The 25,074-nt window shown below is 41.4% G+C and overlaps 2 protein-coding genes across 2 annotated transcripts in view; both read left to right on the top strand.

Annotated features, from left to right (window-relative positions):
* kif19 (kinesin family member 19) overlaps window positions 1-6,813 on the top strand; it is a 65,336-nt gene extending 58,523 nt beyond the window's left edge. Inside the window, exons 18-20 of the mRNA XM_047376172.1 lie at window positions 3,562-3,950; window positions 5,592-5,769; window positions 5,846-6,813. Of these exons, the coding sequence (XP_047232128.1) occupies window positions 3,562-3,950; window positions 5,592-5,769; window positions 5,846-5,973 (695 nt within the window). The 3' untranslated portion in view covers window positions 5,974-6,813. The remainder of the gene's footprint in view (window positions 1-3,561; window positions 3,951-5,591; window positions 5,770-5,845) is intronic.
* Window positions 6,814-7,774: 961 nt separating this feature from the next.
* Window positions 7,775-25,010, top strand: si:ch73-127m5.2 (uncharacterized protein LOC561202 homolog). The gene is made up of 5 exons (XM_047377700.1): window positions 7,775-7,927; window positions 9,603-10,238; window positions 10,427-10,627; window positions 21,943-22,072; window positions 22,149-25,010. The coding sequence occupies exons 2-5, from the start codon at window positions 9,842-9,844 to the stop codon at window positions 22,612-22,614; spliced, it is 1,194 nt and encodes a 397-aa protein (XP_047233656.1). The 5' UTR covers window positions 7,775-7,927; window positions 9,603-9,841; the 3' UTR covers window positions 22,615-25,010.
* The last annotated feature ends 64 nt before the right edge of the window (window positions 25,011-25,074 follow it).

The following is a 25,074-nucleotide window of genomic DNA, read 5'->3' as shown; positions in this document are numbered from 1 at the left end:
CAAACAGCGTCATGAATATCAAGGAACACTGGGCAAGCTGAGCAAGTAGAGTATTAATTAGAGAAGAACCCTTTGCTAACTCTGGAAATGCTGCAGATTTTCATTCTTCAGCTAGCTATCAGTTGTTCGTTTGTTCGTCGTCTTCCGCTTATCCAGGACTGGGTCGCGGGGGCAGCAGACTCAGCAGAGACGCCCAGACGTCCCTCTCTCCAGACACCTCCTCCAGTTCCTCCAGGGGGAGCCCAAGGCGTTCCCAGGCCAGCTGAGAGACATAGTCCCTCCAGCGTGTCCTGGGCCGTCCCCTGGGCCTCCTCCCGGTGGGACGTGCCTGGAACACCTCCCGAGGAAGGCGTCCAGGAGGCATCCGGTATAGATGCCCGAGCCACCTCAACTGACTCCTCTCGATGTGGAGGAGCAGCGGCTCTACTCCGAGCCCCTCCCGGATGGCCGAGCTCCTCACCCTATCTCTAAGGGAGTGCCCGGCCACCCTACGGAGGAAGCTCATTTCAGCCGCTTGTATCCGGGATCTCTTTCTTTCGGTCATGGCCATAGGTGAGGGTAGGAACGTAAACCGACCAGTAAATTGAGAGCTTTGCTTTTCGGCTCAGCTCTCTCTTCACCACAATGGACTGGCACAGCGCCCCCATTACTGTGGCAGCCGCACCGATCCGTCTGTCGATCTCCCGCTCCATTCTTCCCTCACTCGTGAACAAGACCCCGAGATACTTAAACTCCTCCACTTGAGGCAGGAACTCCCCTCCAACCTGAAGAGGACAAGCCACCCTTTTCCAGTCGAGTACCATGGCCTCGGACTTGGAGGAGCTGATCCTCATCCCAGCCGCTTCACACTCGGCTGCGAACCGCCACAGCGCATGCTGTAGGTCTTGGCTAGAGGGGGCCAGCAGGACCACGTCATCCGCAAAAAGAAGAGACGAAATCCACTGGTCCCCAAACCAGACCCCCTCCGGCCCTTGGCTGCATCTAGAAATCCTGCCATAAAAGTTATGAACAGGACAGGTGACAAAGGGCAGCCCTGCCGGAGTCCAACATGCACTGGGAACAGGTCCGACTTAGTGCCGGCAATGCGGACCAAACTCCTGCTCCGCTCGTACAGGGACCGGATGGCCCCTAATAAAGGGCCCCCGATTCCATACTCCTGGAGCACCCCCCACAGGGCATCACGAGGGACACAGTCGAATGCCTTCTCCAGGTCCACAAAACACATGTGAACCGGTTGGGCAAACTCCCATGAACCCTCGAGCACCCTGTAGAGGGTATAGAGCTGGTCCAGTGTTCCACGGCTGGGACGAAAACTACACTGTTCCTCCTGAAGCCGAGGTTCGACTATCGGTCGGACTCTCCTCTCCAATACCCTGGCGTAGGCCTTACCAGGGTGGCTGAGGAGTGTGATCCCCCTGTAGTTGGAACACACCCTCCGGTCCCCCTTCTTATAAAGGGGGACCACCACCCCAGTCTGCCAGTCCAGAGGCACTGTCCCCGACCGCCACGCAATGTTGAAGAGGCGTGTCAACCATGACAGCCCTACAACATCCAGAGACTTAAGGTACTCAGGGCGGATCTCATCCACCCCCGAAGCCTTGCCACCGCGGAGCTTTTTAACCACCTCAGTGACTTCAGCCTGGGTGATGAAAGAGTCCAACACCGAGTCCCCAGCCTCTGTTTCCACCACGGAATGCGTGATGGCAGGATCGAGGAGATCCTCGAAGTACTCCTTCCACCGCCCGATAATGTCCTCAGTCGAGGTCAGCAGTCTCCTGCCCCCACTATAAACAGTGTTGGCAAAGCACTGCTTCCCCTCCTGAGGCGCCGGACGGTTTCCCAGCAGACCCTCACTATGCGCTTGGGCCTGCCAAGTCTGTCTGGCTTTCTCCTCCTCCAGCGGATCCAACTCACCACCAGGTGATGATCAGTGGACAGCTCAGCCCCTCTCTTCACCCGAGTGTCCAAAACATGCAGCCGAAGGTCTGATGATACGACAACAAAGTCGATCATCGACCTCCTGCCTAGGGTGTCCTGGTGCCAAGTGCACTGATGGACATCCTTATGTTTGAACATGGTGTTCGTTATGGACAATCCGTGACTAGCACAGAAGTCCAATAACAAAACACCACTCGGATTCAGATCGGGGAGGCCATTCCTCCCGATCACGCCTCTCCAGGTGTCACTGTCGTTCCCCACGTGGGCGTTGAAGTCCCCCAGCAGAATAATGGAGTCCCCGGGAGGGGCACTATCCAGCACCCCCGACAGGGACGCCAAGAAGGCCGGGTACTCTGCACTTCACTCAGCCCGTAGGCTGAAATGATAGTCAGAGACCTCTCCCCAACCCGAAGGCGCAGGGATACGACCCTCTCATCCACTGGGGTAAACCCCAACACGAGACGGCTGAGCTGGGGGGCAACAAGCAAACCCACACCAGCCCGCCGCCTCTCCCCGTGGGCCACTCCAGAGTAGAAGAGAGTCCAACCCCTCTCAAGGAGATGGGTTCCAGAGCCCACGCTGTGCGTGGAGGCGAGCCCGACTATTTCTAGTCGATATCTCTCAACCTCCCGCACAAGCTCAGGCTCCTTCCCCCCCAGCGAGGTGACATTCCACGTCCCTAGAGCCAGCCTAAGCATCCGGGGATCAGGCCGCTGAGGTCTCCACCTTCGTACGCCACCCAATCCTCTTTGCACCGGTCCCTCACGGTTCCCCCTGCAGGTGGTGGGCCCACTGGGGGATGGCCTCGCGTCTCTCGTTCGGGCTTGGCCCGGCCGGGTCCCGCGAGGAGCAACCCGGCCACCAGGCGCTCTCCGACGAGTCCCAACCCCAGGCCTGGCTCCAGGGTGGGACCCCGGCTCCGCCGTACCGGGCGACGTCACGTGCCTCGATATTTTGTTCTTCATGAGGGGTTCTTGAACCATTCTTTGTCTGACCCATCACCTAGAGCCTGTTTGCCATGGGAGACCCTACCAGGGGCATTTAGGCCCCAGACAACATAGCCTCTAGGATCATTTGAGCACTCAAACCCCTCCACCACGTTAAGGTGACAGTTCAAGGAGGGGGCTATCAGTTGTGCACTCCATAAATATGGCCTTTATTGAAGAGTGGCAAGAAGAAACCTTGCAGTTTATAGCAAGTCTTGAACAGACACATTGGACATGTGAATGGAAGTGCTCTGGTTTGATGTCACCAAAAGGAAACATTTTGTCCTACATACAAAATTCTATGTATGGTGGAAAAGTAACACCCTGTAGACACCATACCTCATTATAAAACATGGATATGGTAAATTGTTTCCTCTGCAGTTACAGAGGTTAGGGTTATCATAAAATTCAAACAAAATACATGCTACTTCATGATTATAATAAGACAAATTATTAAAAAGTTTAACAGGTTTTGCGTGACCTTTCTCTCTACAACCTGCCATCCACTCAAGAAACAAATATATGCATCACTATGTCCTCAGTATTTGGTAATATGTCACTTAATCTTTTTCTTTCATACCTCAGCAGAACACGTTAAGTTAAAATAAGAAAGCTGTTTTTTCCCATGTCTGCACAGAACGGCAGCAGATCCTTAAAGGGGTCCAGAACATTGTGGTAAAAGCAGCCCGTCGACGTTCCAAAGCCCTGGAGGTGGATGTCCTTCGGTTACCCACTGCCCCCTCTCCTTTGGACCCCAAGAAGCAGAAAAGCAACTTCTCTTTGATTGAGGCGCCCCCTAGAGGTCTGCCTCTGCGGCGTGGCAGGCAACCCAGCCCTGAGCTGAGACATGCCACCTCTGATGATAACCTGTCCAGCAGCACAGCAGAGGGACCTGGTCTGCATGTGACCTGGACACGTCCTCGTAACCGCCACCCTGCCAGCAAGAACCAAACACCTCGTGAGGTGGACTTCGAGGCTCGTCGCAAGAAAAGACGCTCAAGGTCCTTTGAGGTCACTGGTCAAGGAGTGAGTAATTTTAATTTGTTGTTTTTAAATGTTGTGAATTGTTAAATATTTGGAGGTTTCAATTCCCCTTTGTCTTAAATCACTTTGGCAAGTTACTGATGTTTAGTCTTATAATTGTCACATATACACCAGTCTGCAGTAATATTATGCTTGCTGAAAATGAAAAGCAGTTTATATCCTGAGTGGGTTGGAGGAGGGTGTATAAGGCAGCATATGAATATTATCTTGAATAATCTTTAACAATCTTTAAGTTTGGGGATTGGACAAAAATGGCCATGTGTAGAGATCTTAGCATCTTTCAAAAGAGACACAAAGTGATGGATCAAATACACATGAGGTCATGGCATTTTCAATCATCTTTTTGGATGTGTCTAGATTGCAGTTATCAGAACCTTTTTCTCAAATTGTAGGTTTTTAAATAAGACAAATTCTAAGGTCCTGTTTGAAACAATATATCTACGTGTCCAAACAATGTTCTCGCTGCGGAGTTTTTCCTGCTGTTGGTCCATGTATTGTAGAAATTTGCAATAATTCACTTTTAACAGGTGTGGTTCCAAGTCATTTTAGGCATGCTGTTGTTAATCCATCAGTGAAAGGTGCAGTTGGGGTCCCTATGGATAAACATGGGATCTTTGACACATTTCAGTCTGGCTTTCCTAAGCTCCACTCCACAGAAACTGCTTTACTCAAAGGTTTCTATTGACATTTTGATTTCAGCTGACTCTTGGGCATCCACATTAATGGTTCTCCTGGATCTTACATCTGCCTTTGACACTATTGATCACAGTATTTTGATTTACAGGCTTTGACTCTGCCACATCATTGGAGTGCCATTCTCGTGGACTAATCAGAACCAGTTTTCTTTCAGCTAAGAAGTATTTCTAATCTTCAGTCTCTTGTGTCAAACACTAAAGTTGTGGTTGTTTTCCATTTTCTCCCAGTTTTGGTTTACATTTAAAAGCATTTGAGATCATTTTAGGTAAGCAGTCCGTTAAATTATTCAGCTCTTTATATGATTTCTCCTCTCCTATCAAATTTTTAATCAAAGTACAATGTTTTTTTACCATGGCTGGAATTGCCCATTTTACTCTACATTTATACTCCTTTCACAGAACAAATGACCTTCCCTGATCTACACTGCTATTATTTTGAACAGTCGCTCTTTCAATTAGTTATTCAATTACAAAGAATCAGCAGTGTAATGTTATTCTACCACAACTAACCTACTAGTAAATTGTTGGCCATATGGGAATATAATTTCTACTAAAACCAGTGACTTATCTGATTAGTGATCTGATTAGTGATGTTGGACTGATATGATTTTGAATACAACTGTATATATATCTCAGAAATCACATTTTACCTTTGTTGGTGTTGTCAGGTCAAAATGCTTCCACACCTTTTGCCAGTTGAAAGACTCACAAAATGCAAACTATTCTCAAACCCACTTCTTGGGGTATCCCTGATATGGAACACCGAAATGGTACAGCTTTATACCAAACAACAGTCATCAGTATCATGACAGCTCTGATTAGAGTTGGCAGTTTGGTGGGAGGTTTGTTAGGCTGACAGAAGCTTCAATGCTCCGTTGTCTAATTTCTCGTTGCATTTCTAACATTGCCCAACTCCTCTCGCTTGCAGCTGCCTCAGACCAAAGCCATCACAGCTCAGAGGTTTCGGCCTCTGGACAGCACATCGGACCCTCACCTTCATATTAACGGCCAACCCCAGGCCCCCATGCTGCGTCCCCAGTACAGAGGGGTCCCTCCTATCGCCAAAATCAGGCCTAACCACAGCACACACACACACACACAAGCAGGTAAGCACTTGTCAGTGGATAGAAAGTGACAATGCTTCAGCCGGGGTCGCTTTATTTAATTAATTTGTCTCCATAGGATCAAATACTGAGTCCTCTACAGCCAGCATTAATAACCTGAAGAGAGGACCTCAGCTTCGGCACCCCCACCCCCTACTCTATGTCACCACCACAGGCACCGGGGCCCAGCGCACTCGCAGACACTAAGCCCAACACTAGCATCTACAGCCGCACCAGCTGAGCCTGAAACTCTGAGTGAGGGACCTGAGGACTAAGAGAGAAAATGACAAACAAAATGACAGCAGACAAACGCTGGAGGCCTTGACGCAGGTGCCGGTCCTGTACGGACTCTGTGGGCAAGGCCACCATCAGGCTCTTAGATCCACTCGTCTGAAGACACCACAGATTTGTACATTAACAGTGCCCATTCTGTCCTGTCAAGAATCTTGACTTTAATCCGCAGCTGTGCTAAATATCTTGTGTTTCAATGAGTTTATGAAGAAGCTCACTGTGAATACAACTCAGCTGTTTGTTGTGAATGTTTATGTTTTTTGTATTTTTGTTATGAAAGCCTGAAATGAAACAAGTCGAGGACACTCAGCAAGCTCAGCCTGAGGATGTAAATACAGCCTGACTTCCATCTGTCAAAACAAAGCAGAGAAAATTCACACTTTCATCCTAATGTCAGTGCTGTACTACACGGAGCAATGCCCTACTTTTAAAATGTGAGCAAATGTTTGTTCATATCAGAGTAAAGCACTGATATTTGTGAGAAAAAAACTAAATGTGTGTATTTTGTGGATTCTATATCCTTTCCCCACATCTGCCTTTTTACACCAAATATTTCCTTATTAAATATGTTTGTGCAGATGCATACCTTAGCACCACAAGGTGTTTGTTTTCCAGATTAGCTGATTCAGTTTATAATTAACTATTTAACAAATGCCTTTTTCTTTTATGAAATTGACAATTTTCATATTTGCTCCTTCTATTCTTTATTTTATATAATTTTTTTATTTGTTCCTAAATAAAATTTACTGACACTTATCTGGTCTGTTATCTGTTGGCTTATGTTATGCGATGCAGGAATGATGGTAAAGAAAATTTGTTTTTCCTGGTAGTTTAACTTTAGAGGACTATATTTAAAGTTAAAACCTGATATGTCATAAAAAGACACAGCCTTTTTTTCTCACTGCTTGACAATAAATCAGAGCAAACGTCCTGTTTTGCATCAGTTTGAAGTCAGTTTTGATTTGTTAAATATCAGAGCAATTATGTTTTGTATTACTTTCTTCAAATTCTGTTAGATTACTATGCTTTTAAACTATTTGCTAAACCCAGATGACGATGTGATGGCTTCACGAACTTCTGGTTACTACATTCTGAGATAAATAGAGGCAGGACTGATTACATTTCAGAAGAATAAAAATGAAAAAGTCTGGTTTTGCGTACTTAACATGCTATATTCTAAAATGTCCACTAGATGGTGCACAGTGACATCAAGTGGACAGCAGATTATGGCATTTAAATAATTTCTCCAATAACAGCACAAAAATTGGTACAGGAAAAAAAAACACTTGGGCAAAATATTGATGTATTATTATATTATTATTATTATATTGATGTATTATATCGTTTGGTATGAGTTATTGTGGGAAATATGCATCTCTATAACAGCAGAAACAAATACACACGTAAAACGAAACTGACATTAATATATGTCTTTAGAGTATGAGACGTTTTGTCTCCGAGAAGAGGTTTTAAAGGACTCCAAAAACTATTACAGTTTTGGCTGTTTAAAGCTGACAACACCTCATAAAATTAGGAGACTAGTTTTTATTATTTGTATGAGCCAATACAATGCATTCCGTCGTACTTCTACGTAGTGCGTAATAGAGGCACATTAAAATACGTGCATTTGAGAATTAACGCGTTTTACATCTAACAACGTTTTGCTTGTCCAATGAAAAACGTTTCTAACCTGATCGATCAGTCAGTCGACCAATCAGAGGTTTGATTACCGTCAAGCTTGATAGTGCACGTATGGCTGATTTGCAACCCGCTGAAGCAACAGCGGAGAAGAAGAGAAAATGTCGCTGTCTTCAACTCGGACCGTTCTAGGATCAGTGGTCTTTTAGGGAAAAAAACAGACGCCAATTCGGTGAGTAGCGCCATCGTCAGCCGTCGCAACTTAAATCTGGGCGCATGTGTATCTGAAAGTCAACATGGACCGCAGTTTTATTCGCCGGTTTAGCCAAATTTCATATCATGTTTCACAGCGGCCGAAACAGACGAAAGCAACAGTAGCGGCTGGCAGCCATGATGGTTGTTTGTAATGTTGGATGCGAGGGTTTTGTTAAAATCTATGGTGTTGTTGGCTTGAAGTTTAGACCGTTGCTGCAATAGTCAGCAAGGCTTAGTCTTAAAATTATGGTGAATTTATACGTCAAATACTTGTAGGTATAAATAAGTTGCGATAGCTTTAAGCTCAAAAATTCGAAATTTGCTAGTTTGTTTATCTCACAATGCATATCATTTTAAAGTTTAGCCCAAGTTTAAATAACCTTTAAGATTTGGACGGAAACCTGCATTAGTTGAGCACGGAAAAACACCTTTTCTCCCTTTCTTGTTCATTTCGTCTTATACTGCAGTCGAGTTCTAATATAACTGGCATAGATACTTTACCGTAATATTTGTTTAATACTGTTATTTGAAGCTGGCTGGTCAACTTTGTAGTTCGCAAATAAAAGGAATGGTTCTCAAATATGGACAAAAAAACGCTTGTATGCTAGTACAATATTTAATCAATTCAGGATCGACTGTGTCAGATTTTTAATTTGAACTGATCAAAGTGAAATACCCCTTTTATTAAGTCCTTGACATATTAACTGACTTTGGTTTGTAAGGTTTCCTCATTTCAGAACAAAACTGTCCTTATTTATCTCATGACACCAACAACCTTCAATGCAATGTGATTGGCTAACACAAAATGCATAGAAAATCCCGAAGACCAGACAGGTCAGGGATAACGTTATGGAGAAGTTTATTAGGTTATAAAACAACACCCCAAGCTTTAACGCTTCCACAAAGCTCTGTTTAATGTGTCGTCTGAAAAAAAATGGTACAACCATAAACCAACCAAGGCGTGGCCGTCCACCTAAGCTGATAGGTTGGGTGAGGAGCGCATGGATCAGATGCCCATGACATCAATGGAGCTGCAAAGATCCACTGCTTAGTATGAGAAACTTTACAGGACAATTATTAGTAATCCACTCCACAAATCTGGACTTTGTAAAAAAAAAAAAAAAAAAAAAACAGTAATCATTGAAAGAAACTCCAGAATTCCCACTCGCAGTTTGCCACAGGACCTGAAGGTGAGACAGCAAGCATGTGGAAGAAGTTGCTCTGATCAGATGAGACCAAAATGTACCTTTTTGGCCTACATGAATAATGCTACATATGACAGAAAACTATATCATCCTGCACTCTATCCCTAGCATAAAACATAGTTGTGGCAACATCATACTGTGAGATGCTTTTCTTCTGCTGGGACTGGGAAGCTTGCTAGTTGATAGAAACATAAAATCCTACTAAAATACATTTAAGGTTATGACTGTAATGTGACAAAACATTGGAGCCTATGCATTGACTGGAAAATGTATTTTTTTGTTTCTTTGAATCACCTTTTCTTCCTTTGAACGTTTCATTAATTGTTTTTCTCAACCTTTTGTAAAACATTTGCTTTAGATTTGTTAATCGACTGTCACTGTAATCCACTCCCCAGTTTAAAGGAAAAATAACCTCTGGTTCTAATTATGTTTTATTGTCTTTTTCAGAATAAATCTTGGGCTGTGCTGTCAGGAATAATTCGGAGCATCAATAAGAAATGTAACTACTGCATCTGAAAGGTTTCTTCTTGATTAGAGCAGAACCGGCTGTTTTCCATTAAGCTATGTTTTTCACCATTAAAGTTGCAGTAAGACTATGTATCCAGAGCTTCAAGATAAACCTAAACTAGTAGTTAAGCCCTCCTATTCTGCACCTTCTGCTTGAAAGGAAAGATTTTTGTAAAAATATGGATGCTCCTTCCAGGGTGGTGGGTGTGGATCCCCAAGCAAACATTGTTTTCACAACTGTAAAACCAATTATGAGCATTTTTCATGTGTCCCCAGAGCAGGGCAGCAGCATATCAAAAGGTGGCATGGACATGCAAGGTTTATCTGAAAATCCATTAGTCCTCCCTCAGCAGGCACAAGTTCAGGCTCAGTTAGCTCAGAACCACATAGAAATGCACAATACTCGGCCTCATGTTCAGCCACAGATGCAGGCTTCTGCCCCACTTCAGGGGGAGGAAGTCCCCCAACATCAGGAGGTACCAGCAAACTCAAGCATAAACTCTGAGTCTGTGGCCGAGATGCCCTTCGCAGAGGTGTCTTCCCTCCTGGATCCAAACATGAAAGGATCCAAGGCTCGTAAGTGACCATTACTGACATTTTTGGGATTGCAGTAACATTTTCTTTTAATAAAAGTTCCACACGAAATCTAATAGTCTCCCCTCTCTTTGTTAAACCTATTCAGAAAGTACTTTGAATACATTTGTTTTCAGAATCTCAACCTATCTGGCGCTGATTTGTCTCCTTCTGTCTGACTTCATCCTCAGGGAAATATCTCATCTCCTATGATGAAATTAAAAGGCGCCTGCAGGCCCCAGAGAAGATGTCCCTGCGGTCTCTGGCAGCCTACACCCGGGTCAGCAGAGGCCCAGCCAGCAAGAAAACTCTTCTGGAGTCGCTTAATGTCCTTGGCCTCATGCCAAGCACAACTACCGCAGTATCCTCCTCATTCTCCAAGCTCACTGAAGGTGACAGATGTGCCTTTAATAAAGGGCACATATACCAAACCATTCCAAAATTATTCATACCCACTGAACTTTTTCACATTGTCATGTTATACCCACAAACTGTAATGCATTGTATTGGGATTTTACGGAATATGCCACTACAAAGTAGTGCAAAATTGTTAAGTGGAAGGAAAGGATACATGATTTTCAAAATGTTTTACAAGTAAAAATCTGAAAGGTTTTGCATGTTTTTGTTTTTTTCAGCCCCCTTTACTTGTATACCACTAGTATCCAGTGCAACCAGTTGCCATCAAACGTCACCTAACTTTACCAGAGTCCACCAGTGGTAACTTAATCTCAGTAAAAACACAGCTTTTCTGTGAAGGCCTCAGACATTGTTAGAGAACAAACAACATGAAAACCATGGACCACAGCCAGCACGTCAGGGATAAAACTGTGGAGAAGGATAAAGCAATATGCCAAGTTTTAAACATATCACGGAGTGCTGTTCATTTCGTCATCTGAAAACAGAGTTTGATACTACTGCAAGCTTCTCATCACATGGCCTCCCAGCCCTAACAAGTGGAGCATTAATCAGAAAAGCAGCTAAGATGCCATTGATAACTCTGGAGGAGTTGCAGAGATTTGCACCTTAGGTGGATAGGAAAACTATTAGGCATACAGGTCCTTCTCAAAATATTACCATATTGTGATAAAGTTCATTATATTCCATAATGTCATGATGAAAATTTAACATTCATATATTTTAGATTCATTGCACACTAACTGAAATATTTCAGGTCTTTTATTGTCTTAATACGGATGATTTTGGCATACAGCTCATGAAAACCCAAAATTCCTATCTCACAAAATTAGCATATTTCATCCGACCAATAAAAGAAAAGTGTTTTTAATACAAAAAACGTCAACCTTCAAATAATCATGTACAGTTATGCACTCAATACTTGGTCAGGAATCCTTTTGCAGAAATGACTGCTTCAATGCGGCGTGGCATGGAGGCAATCAGCCTGTGGCACTGCTGAGGTCTTATGGAGGCCTAGGATGCTTCGATAGCGGCCTTTAGCTCATCCAGAGTGTTGGGTCTTGAGTCTCTCAACGTTCTCTTCACAATATCCCACAGATTCTCTATGGGGTTCAGGTCAGGAGAGTTGGCAGGCCAATTGAGCACAGTGATACCATGGTCAGTAAACCATTTACCAGTGGTTTTGGCACTGTGAGCAGGTGCCAGGTTGTGCTGAAAAATGAAATCTTCATCTCCATAAAGCTTTTCAGCAGATGGAAGCATGAAGTGCTCCAAAATCTCCTGATAGCTAGCTGCATTGATCCTGCCCTTGATAAAACACAGTGGACCAACACCAGCAGCTGACACGGCACCCCAGACCATCACTGACTGTGGGTACGTGACACTGGACTTCTGGCATTTTGGCATTTCCTTCTCCCCAGTCTTCCTCCAGACTCTGGCACCTTGATTTCCGAATGACATGCAGAATTTGCTTTCATCCGAAAAAAGTACTTTGGACCACTGAGCAACAGTCCAGTGCTGCTTCTCTGTAGCCCAGGTCAGGCGCTTCTGCCGCTGTTTCTGGTTCAAAAGTGGCTTGACCTGGGGAATGCGGCACCTGTAGCCCATTTCCTGCACACGCCTGTGCACGGTGGCTCTGGATGTTTCTACTCCAGACTCAGTCCACTGCTTCCGCAGGTCCCCCAAGGTCTGGAATCGGCCCTTCTCCACAATCTTCCTCAGGGTCCGGTCACCTCTTCTCATTGTGCAGCGTTTTCTGCCACACTTTTTCCTTCCCACAGACTTCCCACTGAGGTGCCTTGATACAGCACTCTGGGAACAGCCTATTCGTTCAGAAATTTCTTTCTGTGTCTTACCCTCTTGCTTGAGGGTGTCAATAGTGGCCTTCTGGACAGCAGTCTGGTCGGCAGTCTTACCCATGATTGGGGTTTTGAGTGATGAACCAGGCTGGGAGTTTGAAAGGCCTCAGGAATCTTTTGCAGGTGTTTAGAGTTAACTCGTTGATTCAGATGATTAGGTTCATAGCTCGTTTAGAGACCCTTTTAATGATATGCTAATTTTGTGAGATAGGAATTTTGGGTTTTCATGAGCTGTATGCCAAAATCATCCGTATTAAGACAATAAAAGACCTGAAATATTTCAGTTAGTGTGCAATGAATCTAAAATATATGAATGTTAAATTTTCATCATGACATTATGGAAATTAATGAACTTTATCACAATATGCTAATATTTTGAGAAGGACCTGTACACTCCACAAATCTGAGCCCTATTGACCCAGGGAAGCTGAATAAAAATGCACACAAAGAATATATTTCAGATTTTCATTAGTAAAAAAAAATAATAAAACCAAGGATCCTCTTCCTTCCACTTCATAAGAGTATGTTTTAGTCTTTCACATAAAGTTTTAGGAATACAGATTTAAGTATGTGGTTATAATTCAGTTTTTCAATTCAGTTTTATTTATATAGCGCCAATTCACAACACATGTTGTCTCAAGGCACTTCACAACAGTCAGGTACATACATTCCAATTAATCCTAACTAATGAACAGTGCAGTCAGAGTTAGCTTTTTATTCAAATTGGATAAAACGTTTTCTATCTAAGGAAACCCAGCAGATTGCATCCAGTCAGTGACTTGCAGCATTCACTCCTCCCGGATGAGCATGTAGAGACAGTGGACAGTCACTGGCGTTGACTTTCCAGCAATCCCTCATACTGAGCATCCATGTAGCGACAGCGGAGAGGAAAAACTCCCTTTTAACGGGAAGAAACCTCCAGCAGAACCAGGCTCAGTGTGAGCGGCCATCTGCCACGACCGACTGGGGAGCAGAGACAGAAGCAGAATGGGAAGGAAAAGTAAGCAGAATGGGAAGGAAAAGTAAGTGTTAATGGATGTAGCTCCTTTAGTCGTTTCACCTAGAAAGAAAGAACAGATCAACTCTGAGCCAGTTTTCAAGGTTAGAGTCTGAAAGAGAGCACATACAGTTAGTTACAGTTAAGCTCAGTCAATCGACATGTCTAGGAGAGAGAAAGGGTTAAACACTGAAAGACAGGGCCATGTGGATCATCGGTAGAGGGTGAGCATTAAGTTGTTGCCAGCAGAAGCTCGGACGATTCCCCTCTCCAGAAAGGTGTCACAGGTAGACACAGAGCCAGGCCAGGTGTAGCTTCTAGGAAGAGAAAAGAGAGAACAAGGTTAAAAGCTGAAATAACAGCAAATAATGCAAAATTGGAGAGTAGTGTGAGAATGTAGCGAAGAGGGTGAAAGTGGTCATTATGTCTTCCAGCAGCCTAAGCCTATAGCAGCATAACTACACAGATAGTTTCAGTTCAGATTATTTAGTTAAGCGGCGCTTATTTACAACAATGTCGTCTCAAGGAACCCCACAAAGGGTCCCACTGATGGTCATTGTTATACTAAAACCACAAGGATTGGGATACCTCTCTCTGTCAGACTGATTATAACCATTGGAAAAGAGAAGGGGTCATAGAGGTAGCAGAAATGGAGGGTGTGTTTGCACCTCAACCATAACTGAGCCGGTTTAGGCTAAACCTGACTCCCCCTTACTCCATCCAACAGGGAGGGAGGAAGACTCCCTCCCTGATAAACTAAGCCACTCTAACTATAAGCTTTATCAAAAAGGAAAGTTTTAAGCCTAGCCTTAAAAGTAGACAGGGTGTCTGCCTCACGGACCAAAACCGGGAGCTGGTTCCACAGGAGAGGAGCCTGATAACCAAAGGATCTGCCTCCCATTCTACTTCTAGAGACTCTAGGAACCACCAGTAAACCTGCAGTCTGAGAATGAAGTGCTCTGTTAGGAACATATGGAACAATCAGATCTCTGATGTATGATGGAGCTAGATCATTAAGGGCTTTATATGTGAGGAGGAGAATTTTAAATTTTATTCTGGATTTAACAGGGAGCCAATGAAGGGAAGCTAAAATAGGAGAAATATGATCATTCTTTTTAATTTTCATCAGAACTCTTGGTGCAGCATTTTGAATCAGCTGAAGGCTTTTAACTGCATTTTGTGGACATCCTTATAGTAACGAATTACAATAGTTCAGCCTTGAAGTAACAAATGCATGGACTAGTTTTTCAGTGTCACTCCTAGATAGGATATTTCTAATTTTGGCAATGGTCCGGAGATGAAAAAAGGAAATCCTAGAAATCTGTTTAATATGGGATTTAAATCAAATGTCCTGATGAAAAATAACACAACATTTTTTTACTTTTATTACCAGAGGTGAATTTAATGCCTTCCACATTTATTGATTGAGTCAGCAGTTTGTTTTTTTTCCGGTCCGAAGACGACAACTTCTGTCTTGTCTGAATTTAGAAGCAAAAAAGTTTATGTCATCCAAGTTTTTATATCTTCAAGACATGCTTGTAGTCTAACTGGTTGGGCTCATCAGGATTTATGGATAAGTAAAGCTGAGTATCATCAGTGTAACAGTGAAAGGTTATCCAATGCTTCCTGATAATTTGATCTATTGGAAGCATATATATAGTAAAGAGAATTGGCCCAAGTACTGAACCCTGTGGTACTCCACAATTAACCCTGGAGTTTAAAGATGATTTATCATTTACATGAACAAACTGGAATCTGTCAGACAGATGAGATTTAAACCAGCCTAGCGCTGTTCCCCTGATCCCTACATCATAATTCCAGCCTTTCTAAGAGAATATTGTGATCGACTGTATCAAATGCAGCACTGAGATCTAACAGAACCAGTACAGACACAAGTCTATTATCTGAGGCCATAAGAATATCATTAGTGACTTTCAGCAGAGCTGTTTCAGTGCTATGATGAGCTCTGAAACCTGACTGAAACTCTTCAAACAGGTCATTGCTGTGTAAATGCTCACACATTTGATTAGCAACTATTTTCTCAAGAATTTTAGATAAGAGTGGAAGATTGGATATAGGTCTGTAATTTTTCAAGTCATCCCGATCAAGCGAAGGTTTCTTAAGTAAAGGTTTAATTACAGCTAACTTAAAAGCCTATGGTACATATCCATTTACTAAAGATAGATTAATCATATCTAAAATGGGGCTGGTAATCAGACGGAACATTTCCTTACATAATTTGGTTGGGATTGGGTCTAACATAAAGGTTGAAGGTTTAGATGAAGCTAATATTTCTGATAACTCAGGAAGCTTCACAAGATCAAAACAGTCCAAACACAAATCAGGTTCTGCAGTTATTTCCAATGTCTCACTTGCTGAGGATGAAGTAATCATCTTCGGGAGTATGTCAAAGATTTTCTTTTTAATAGAATCAATTTTATTTAGGAAGAATCCCATAAAGTCATGACTGCTGAGAGCTAAGGGAATGGATGGCTCAACAGAGCGATGACTGTGTAAGTTTAGCAACTGTACTAAAGAGAAACCTAGGATTATTCTTGTTCTCTTCTATTAATGATGAGAAATAAGCTGTTCTGGCTTGGTGAAGTGTCTTTTTATACAACAGTAGGCTATTTTTCCAGATTAAGTAGGAATCCTCTAGGTGTGTAGAGCGCCATTTTCTCTCCAATGTTCTAACATTGTTCTTTAAAGTACGTAGTTCTGAATTAAACCAAGGAGCTAGCCTCCTATGAATGATTACCTTTTTCAAGAGGGCTGCATTGTCTAATGCATCACGCAATGATGAAGTAACACTATGAACAAAATAATCAATTTGTGAAGGGGCAGAAACAGAATTATTGCCCTCCACTGTGTTTTTTAGTGATGATGAGGAAATTAAAAGTTGAACAGATTATTTAAAGGTTGTTACAGCATTGTCTGATAATGATCTACTATAATGAAATTTTCTTTCAGGTGTGGAGTACTCGGTTAAATTAAACTCAAAGGTTATTTAGAAATGGTCAGACAGGACAGGGTTATGAGAGAATATTGTTATGTCTTTACACTCAATGCCATATGTCAACACAAGGTCCAGAGAATGAAGACAAAGGTGGGTATGTTTGTTAATGTTTTGAGCAAAGCCAAGATAGCATTAAACGCTATATTTAGGCTATCACTTTCAGTGTCAACATGAATGTTAAAATCCCCCACTATAATAACTTTATCTGTATTTAACACTAAATCATATAAAAGGTCTGAAAACTGATCTAAAAATTGAGAGTAAGGGCCTGGTGTACAGTACAAAACAACAAACAGAAGTGGTTTTTAGTGCTTTGCAATTTGGATGAGGATTAAGGATTAAATATTCAAAAGAGTTGTAGCTATTGATTGGTCTGGGGCTAATCAATAAATCAGACTGAAAGATGGTTGCTACTCCTCCTCGCCCAATATTTTGAGGAACGTGAAAATTTAAATAATTAGTAGGAGTTGACTCATTTATAGTAACATAATCCTCTTGCTGCAGTCAGGTTTCTATGAGGCAAAATAAATCAATCTGATTCTCACAAATCAAGTCACTAACTAGCAAAGTCTTTGAAGAGAGAGATCTTATGTTCAGTAAGCCACATTTAATTGTTTTCTTTTCGGTCTGAGTTGTGTTTATTTTTATTAGATTTAATCTATTCAATTTTGGCCGTGGGCGAGACACTGTCTTAATAGGCTAATGGGTGGGTAGCAGTACAGAAGCTGCAGAGAAGAGTGTTAAACTACGACCCTGCTTCCTGGTCTGAACCCTGGGTTGTCAAGAGTTTTGGAGAACTAATAAATTCGGCCAGATTCCTAGAAAGAAGAGCTGCTCCATCCAAAGTGGGATGGAGGCAGTCTCTCCGGATCAGACCAGGTTTTCCCCAAAATGTTCGCCAGTTATCAATGTAGCCCACATTGTTTTCTGGACACCACCTAGACAGCCAGCGGTTGAATGACAGCATGCGGCTAAGGGAGGGAACCAGAGAAAATTACGGAGTCCGACATTGTAAACTTACACACCGAAGCAACACTAACTTTGGTGACCTCCGATTGACGTAACCGGGTGTCATTACCGCCAGCGTGAATAACAATCTTACTGTATTTACGCTTATCCTTAGGCAGCAGTTTCAGGTATGATTTGATGTCGCCCGTTCTGGCCCCTGGCAGACATTTGACTATGGTCGCTGGTGTCTCTAGTGCCACGTTTCTGACTATGGAGCTGCCAATTACCAGAGTTGGCTTCTCAGCGGGTGTCGCTGAGCGGGGAAAATTTGTTAGAAACGCAGACGGGTTGGTGGTGACCTGTGGGCTGGGATCTAGGACTATGCTTTCTATGTACCGTCACCCAGCCGGCCTGAGGCCCCGGCTGCGCGGGCTCTGCTGGGGAACTGCAAACAACTTTTAGGTGCATTACCGCGACCTTCCAGATTGGAGTATGGACCAGATGTTTAACTATTATAATCTTCCCATAATACCTGTTCTTAGAAAACTAAAAATACTGTTAAAAACTACATCTCCAGATAATCTCTGAAACAAGTCCTTAATGTCTAATTTATTTTTATTCCTACTTAAATCTCTAAGTAATGCCTCTCTTTCCTGAACATATTTATTACATTCTAAAAAAATATGTTGCACTGTTTCTAATTTTCCACAATAATTACAACAACCTGTATTATGTTTATTAATTAATTTAAGAGTACTATTTAATCCTGTATGTCCAAACTTTATTCTAGATATAATATCTTCTTCTTTTTTACTTCTATTACATTTCCTAAATTCCCCAACTTTTTTTTTGGATGCTATAATAAAATCTAGCATTGCCTCCTCTATCCCACTGTTCTTGCCATTTCTTCTTGATATACATTTTAATAATATTCTTTACCTCATTTTTACTTATTTTAATATTTAAATCAACAATATTCTTTTTTGCTGCACTCTTAGCAAAACTATCAGCCAACTCATTTCCTACCACACCAATGTGGGTAGGAATCCAAACTAGTTTAACATGAGAACCATAATGTTTAATCCTATAAATTGAGTTAATTATATCCAATATAATATCTTGCCTTGATTCTGAATTTAACTCTAGAATACTTATTAATGCACTACTTGAATCTGAACAAATTAAAACCTCCCTCTGTTTTGTTTCCTCAATCCATTCTAAAGCCATTAAAATAGACATTAATTCACCTGTATACACTGTCTATTTATCTGTTATTCTTTTATTTCTCATAATATTTAAATCCGGAATTACAAATGTTATACCTACTTTATCATTTAACATTTTAGAAGCATCTGTATATATTCTGAATATTCTTTTTCTATATAACTTTCCACCTCTTTCCTTCCTAACTGTCTCCCTTTTTGCAGTAAGTTTAAATCAACTTCAGCCTGTCCAAAGATCCATGATGGAATAACAGGAATAACAACCACAGGACTAAGTAAAATGTTATCTATTCCTACATCTTGTATTTTATTTATTATTATCCATCCAAAACTATTAATTTGTTTCTTTACTTTTTCTTGACAAGGTTGCAGCATAACATATGGAGGATGACCTTCATTATCAGTCAGTCATTTTCTACCGCTTATTCCATAGTGGGTCACAGGGGAGCTGGTGCCTATCTCCAGCAGTCTATGGGCAAAAGGCAGGGTACACCCTGGACAGGTCGCCAGTCCATCGCAGGGCAACACACATACAACCATGCACACACTCATTTATACACCTAAGGGCAATTTAGAGTGACCAATTAACCTAACAGGCATGTCTTTGGACTGTGGGAGGAAGCCGGAGTACCCGGTGAGAACCCACACATGCACGAGGAGAACATGCAAACTCCATGCAGAAAGACCCCGGCTGGGAATCAAACCCAGGACCTTCTTGCTGCAAGGCAACAGTGCTACCAACTGCGCCACCTTGCAGCCCTTACCTTCATTATGTCCTTTAATATTTGTCCAGTAAATTGTGGCTAATTGTTCTCTCCCGAGCGCCAGTGGCATCTCCCCCATCTCAACTTGTAGAGCTGAAACTGGAGTACTTTTCATTGCTCCGCAACAAAGTCTTAATGCCTGATATTGTATTCTATCTATTTTGTTAAAAAACTATTTGATGCTGAATTGTATAAAATACATCCATAATCAAATATTGATCTAATTAGTCCAATATAAATAGTTTTTAATGCTTTCCTATCTGCTCCCCATTCACTCAAAAATCTCATTACATTTAAATTGTGTTTTACTTTTTCCAACTATTTTATCAACATGTACCTTCCATGTAAGTTTTTTATCAAACCAGATACCCAAATATTTCATTTGATCTATCCTTTCTATAACATTCCCAAATCATTTGAGATTTACATTACTATTTAATTTCCTATTTGTAAAAACAACAACTTTTGAGTCTCTCAACGTTCTCTTCACAATATCCCACAGATTCTCTATGGGGTTCAGGTCAGGAGAGTTGGCAGGCCAATTGAGCACAGTGATACCATGGTCAGTAAACCATTTACCAGTGGTTTTGACACTGTGAGCAGGTGCCAGGTTGTGCTGAAAAATGAAATCTTCATCTCCATAAAGCTTTTCAGCAGATGGAAGCATGAAGTGCTCCAAAATCTCCTGATAGCTAGCTGCATTGATCCTGCCCTTGATAAAACACAGTGGACCAACACCAGCAGCTGACACGGCACCCCAGATCATCACTTACTGTGGGTACTTGACGCTGGACTTCTGGCATTTTGGCATTTCCTTCTCCCCAATCTTCCTCCAGACTCTGGCACCTTGATTTCCGAATGACATGCAGAATTTGCTTTCATCCGAAAAAAGTACTTTGGACCACTGAGCAACAGTCCAGTGCTGCTTCTCTGTAGCCCAGGTCAGGCGCTTCTGCCGCTGTTTCTGGTTCAAAAGTGGCTTGACCTGGGGAATGCGGCACCTGTAGCCCATTTCCTGCACACGCCTGTGCACGGTGGCTCTGGATGTTTCTACTCCAGACTCAGTCCACTGCTTCCGCAGGTCCCCCAAGGTCTGGAATCGGCCCTTCTCCACAATCTTCCTCAGGGTCCGGTCACCTCTTCTCGTTGTGCAGCGTTTTCTGCCACACTTTTTCCTTCCCACAGACTTCCCACTGAGGTGCCTTGATACAACACTCTGGGAACAGCCTATTCGTTCAGAAATGTCTTTCTGTGTCTTACCCTCTTGCTTGAGGGTGTCAATAGTGGCCTTCTGGACAGCAGTCAGGTCGGCAGTCTTACCCATGATTGGGGTTTTGAGTGATGAACCAGGCTGGGAGTTTTAAAGGCCTCAGGAATCTTTTGCAGGTGTTTAGAGTTAACTCGTTGATTCAGATGATTAGGTTCATAGCTCGTTTAGAGACCCTTTTAATGACATGCTAATTTTGTGAGATAGGAATTTTGGGTTTTCATGAGCTGTATGCCAAAATCATCTGTATTAAGACAATAAAAGACCTGAAATATTTCAGTTAGTGTGCAATGAATCTAAAATATATGAATGTTAAATTTTCATCATGACATTATGGGAAATAATGAACTTTATCACAATATGCTAATATTTTGAGAAGGACCTGTATGTAACAATTTGAGAAGCCTCAGCTTCAGATGAGCCTTCCCCATGTCTAAGTTCATCATGAATTTTTTCCCATGACAAATCTTTGACATAAAAAAAAAATTGTAGCTGCCTTTACAATGATTTTTATTTTCTCAGTTTTAGTTCTTGCTTGTTCTGAGCAATTTATGATATATGCAAGAAAAGGAATACATTTTTCCAATGTAATATTACACTGATTATTGTCTTCCCCTCTTTTCCTATCAAAATTTGCTTTTGGATCATTATCACTGTTTTTTACCTCTTTCACTGCTTCAGCATAAGTAATTCTCTTATCAGTTTTAACTTTCTGAATTTCAACTGCTTCTTTTTTTACCATTGCACCCTGCATATGCTGCAGTATGACTTCCTCCACAGTTACAACATTTAACTGGATTATTTCCACACTCGCCATAAGGATGTTCACCTCCACATCTATCACATCTCTGTTTCCCTTTACAAACGTTCGCAATATGTCCATACCTTTGACATTTATAACATCTGAGAGGTGGTGGAATGTAAGCTCTTACATTAAAGCTCATATAACCAATCATCACCTTATCAGGCAGAACTTTATCTTTGAAATCCAGTAATACAGATGTAGTGTCCATTTTCTTCCCACTCCTGAAAGCCTGTAATCGTTTGATCCCTGTGATCTCTCCTCCTTTTACCAGCCGACAACACTCGACAATGTTCCTTATGATGTGACAAAATGTGAAAAAAGTTCAGAGATTGAGTAATTTTGTAAGGCACTGTACATTTCAGAAGATGGCTAAGTTGGACGTTAACTTTCTGTTTGTGTTTGTTTCATGTTCAGGTGACACCAGAGCTCTGTGTGAAGATATGAAAGATTTTTCCCATGATTATATTGACTATGGTAACATGGCTAAACAACTCATCCCCGAGACAAATACAGTTCAACACTGGTCCAAAATTATTGAAACTAAGTATGAATGTGCTTACGATGAATCAAAATCAGCGTGATTTCGCATGTCAGGCTAACGCTTTGCCTCTTTCCCGCAGAAACCATCTTGAGGACATGAGAAAATGTTTCAAGGACCCAGTAAACACTGGTCCATTTGACAACGTCACTCATGGCCTTGGTCTTGGAATGTTGGACGTTGCACTGGACATGATCATCATGGTAATCGATCAGCAGATTCGCGTCCTGTCTGGCGGAGCAGCATCAGACTCCGTTGACTCGGGTCTGCCATCTCGACGCAGGCGCCAACGCAAACTGCGGTCGTCTGACAACGAGAGATCGCACAAGATATGTGGAGGGGCAAAGGAGCAAGGGAAGATCCTTTTGAAAAGCAAAGGGCGAGCCAGAGATAGGAAGAAGATAAGGACAGAGTTGGGAACCTCCGAAGCAGTTGTGTCCCAGGCAGAGCAGAGCAAGCAGGATAATGTACAGAGTAATGTCCTCACCCTGGTCTCTTTGGGTTATGAAACTGTCTCTAGTGGACTGAATGCACCTGGAACTGTTTGAAACATGCTAAAATTACCATATCACGCTCAAACAGATACTCTAGGACATAACACCAGCTAGACTAAGTCAATTAAGCTCGTATGAGGAAAACAAAAGTGATCTATTAAACTCTGGGTATTTGCAGTCACCTAAACCCTTTTCAAACACAAGATAGAATATTCAGTCTGTTGAAGGTACAGCTTTAAAACACTTCCTATTTTTTACAATGTTCCTCATGGCTTCATTCAACCTATTAGCAGAATATCTGCAATTTGTTAAAGACTATATCAATATTGATAAAGTAGAATTAGTGTGCAGTGGTTGAGTAAAAAAGCATAGAAAGTACAGGTGTATCATTTGAGTATTGTTAAAAGGCTTAATTAATCTCATCATTTTAATTGAAAAAATGAAACATATGTAAAATCCTTACACACAGCAATGTATTTCGAGCGTTAATTTCTGTTATTTTGAATGATTATGGCTTACAGCTAATGAAAAACCAAAATTCTGTTTCCCAGAAAATTACATAAGACCAACAAAAAAAAGGATTTTCAATACAGAAATTTAGACCTACTAAAAAGTTTGTGTATGGGCAGTATGGTATCAATTCATCCATTTGCACTCAGTACTCCATGCTATGCACACATGACTCTGCATCAGTGTGGCACACAGAGGAGTTAAGGAAGCCAAGGTTGCTTTAATAGTGGTTTTGAACTTAATTGTATTGTTGGGTTAGGTGTTTTCTGTCTTCTTCTTGACAATGCCCCTCTCCACTCTTTCTGCAGACTGATTCCTGTGGACTCTTGGTTTTCAAATGAATAACAAAATTTACTTTCAACTTCAGAAAGTAGAAGATGAAAGTAAACAAGGTTCCAGCTGCAGTCTGAACCGCGTGAATCTCCCCCAATCTTTTGAATGGGTGGTGTTTCACAATCTTAAGTTATGGTTATCTCTGTTTTGCTCTTGCACCGGTTCCTTCCATGAAATCTTCTACTAATGTGCTTGGAACATACACCTTCTTTGGCAGTCTGCTGGGCAACTGTGAAGTCACCAGTTTTCCCATGATTGTGTAGGCATAACATGACTTTCTGTATTAAAAATATTTTCTTTACTGTTGCTCTTATATAATATTGTACTTTTCTGGGAAATACAATTATGGGGTTTCATCATCTGTAAGCCTACAATAATCACAATGAACACAAAGACTTATTGTACGTCTGAAATAAATAATATTTTAAATGATTGTATTGAGATGCACCTGTAGAGCAGCATTATGTTACCCAAAAGTTCCATTTTCAGTTTATGTTCAAGTTACTTTCATTTGAGATTTAAGGAAAGTTGTATATTTGTCCTAATTTCTATAGTTATTTTGTCAAAGAAGGTTGAGAGTGGCTGAACCAGTTAATAATTGGCTTTGTTTACCAATAATGAGATTTTTCCCTCAGACTGATTGTATGAATGTTTGCAGAGATTAATCTTTCAGGCTTTTACTGACCTATTCAGATTTCTGTTTTTCTGTGAGGTCTGAGCTGCTGGTTTCATATTGCTTATAATAACTTTAACAAACTCATCTTATTTGTTTTATTTCAACAATTAAATGTACCACATATTGACTATAAAGTAAAAACAAATGGGCTAGAGGTTATTGAAAGAGGTAGTTTGAATCCAAAAGAAACTGAAAATCTGAGAACATGCTGTTTGTTAATGCATTTATAGATTAAACAATTGTCAGTTTTGGTGTATTTAATAAAGTAGGAATTGCGTTTATTGATCATTGGTCAGAGCCTATCAAGAGAAAATGGCTGGTTTTGATCTCTGGCTGATTTATTTTTTTTTCTTTTTTGGCTGATTTAATTTTGAATCACAACCTTTATTTAGATCGAAATTAACTCGTTTAATCTTAACTCAGGGCCAGTGACTTTTTTGTTTCACTAGTCATTTCTTTTGGATATTGTTAAAAACTGGGAGAACTAGCTGCAACAGCAGGTACATAAACGTAATGAAGAAGGAATCACTCTTTACAGTTTAGTAAATAATCCAAATATTCAAACGGACTGGGCAAAGCCTACTATAACTAGTTTACTTGGTTTAACTGGATTTAAGAAACTTGTTTTTAAACTAATTAAATATTTAGGGACATCATTAAGCACATTTCACAAATGTCAAAAATATATGGAAATGTTATTTTCTGTGTAGCAAGTTTTTTATGTATGGAGTATAAGTAAGTACCATTTTTCATGTTATGTTTTCAGTAAAACCTATTTGTCTGAATGTGAACTTGCTAGAAAAATGCCAACTTTAAGAAGATGTATATGCTTGCAGTACATCTTTATTTATTCAGATTATTAGTTACACGAAGTTGTTAAATATAGTTTTTCAGCTTTTATTAACTGAATAAATTACACACTTTGCTACCATGTTTTTTTAATCTTTATTTTGACTTTGTTTCATCTATCTATCTATCTATCTATCTCTCTCTCT

This window comes from Girardinichthys multiradiatus, chromosome 10, assembly GCF_021462225.1.
Source record: "Girardinichthys multiradiatus isolate DD_20200921_A chromosome 10, DD_fGirMul_XY1, whole genome shotgun sequence".
NCBI lineage: Eukaryota > Metazoa > Chordata > Actinopteri > Cyprinodontiformes > Goodeidae > Girardinichthys > Girardinichthys multiradiatus.
This window is presented reverse-complemented; position numbering and strand designations above follow the sequence as displayed.

Bases quoted from the DNA above. Each gene is read 5' to 3' on its own strand.
- si:ch73-127m5.2 (XM_047377700.1), top strand. From the start codon at position 9,842: ATGGATGCTCCTTCCAGGGTGGTGGGTGTGGATCCCCAAGCAAACATT. The intron at 10,239-10,426 runs GTAAGTGACCAT...CTTCATCCTCAG, and splicing joins CATGAAAGGATCCAAGGCTC to GGAAATATCTCATCTCCTAT. The intron at 10,628-21,942 runs GTGACAGATGTG...TTTCATGTTCAG, and splicing joins ATTCTCCAAGCTCACTGAAG to GTGACACCAGAGCTCTGTGT.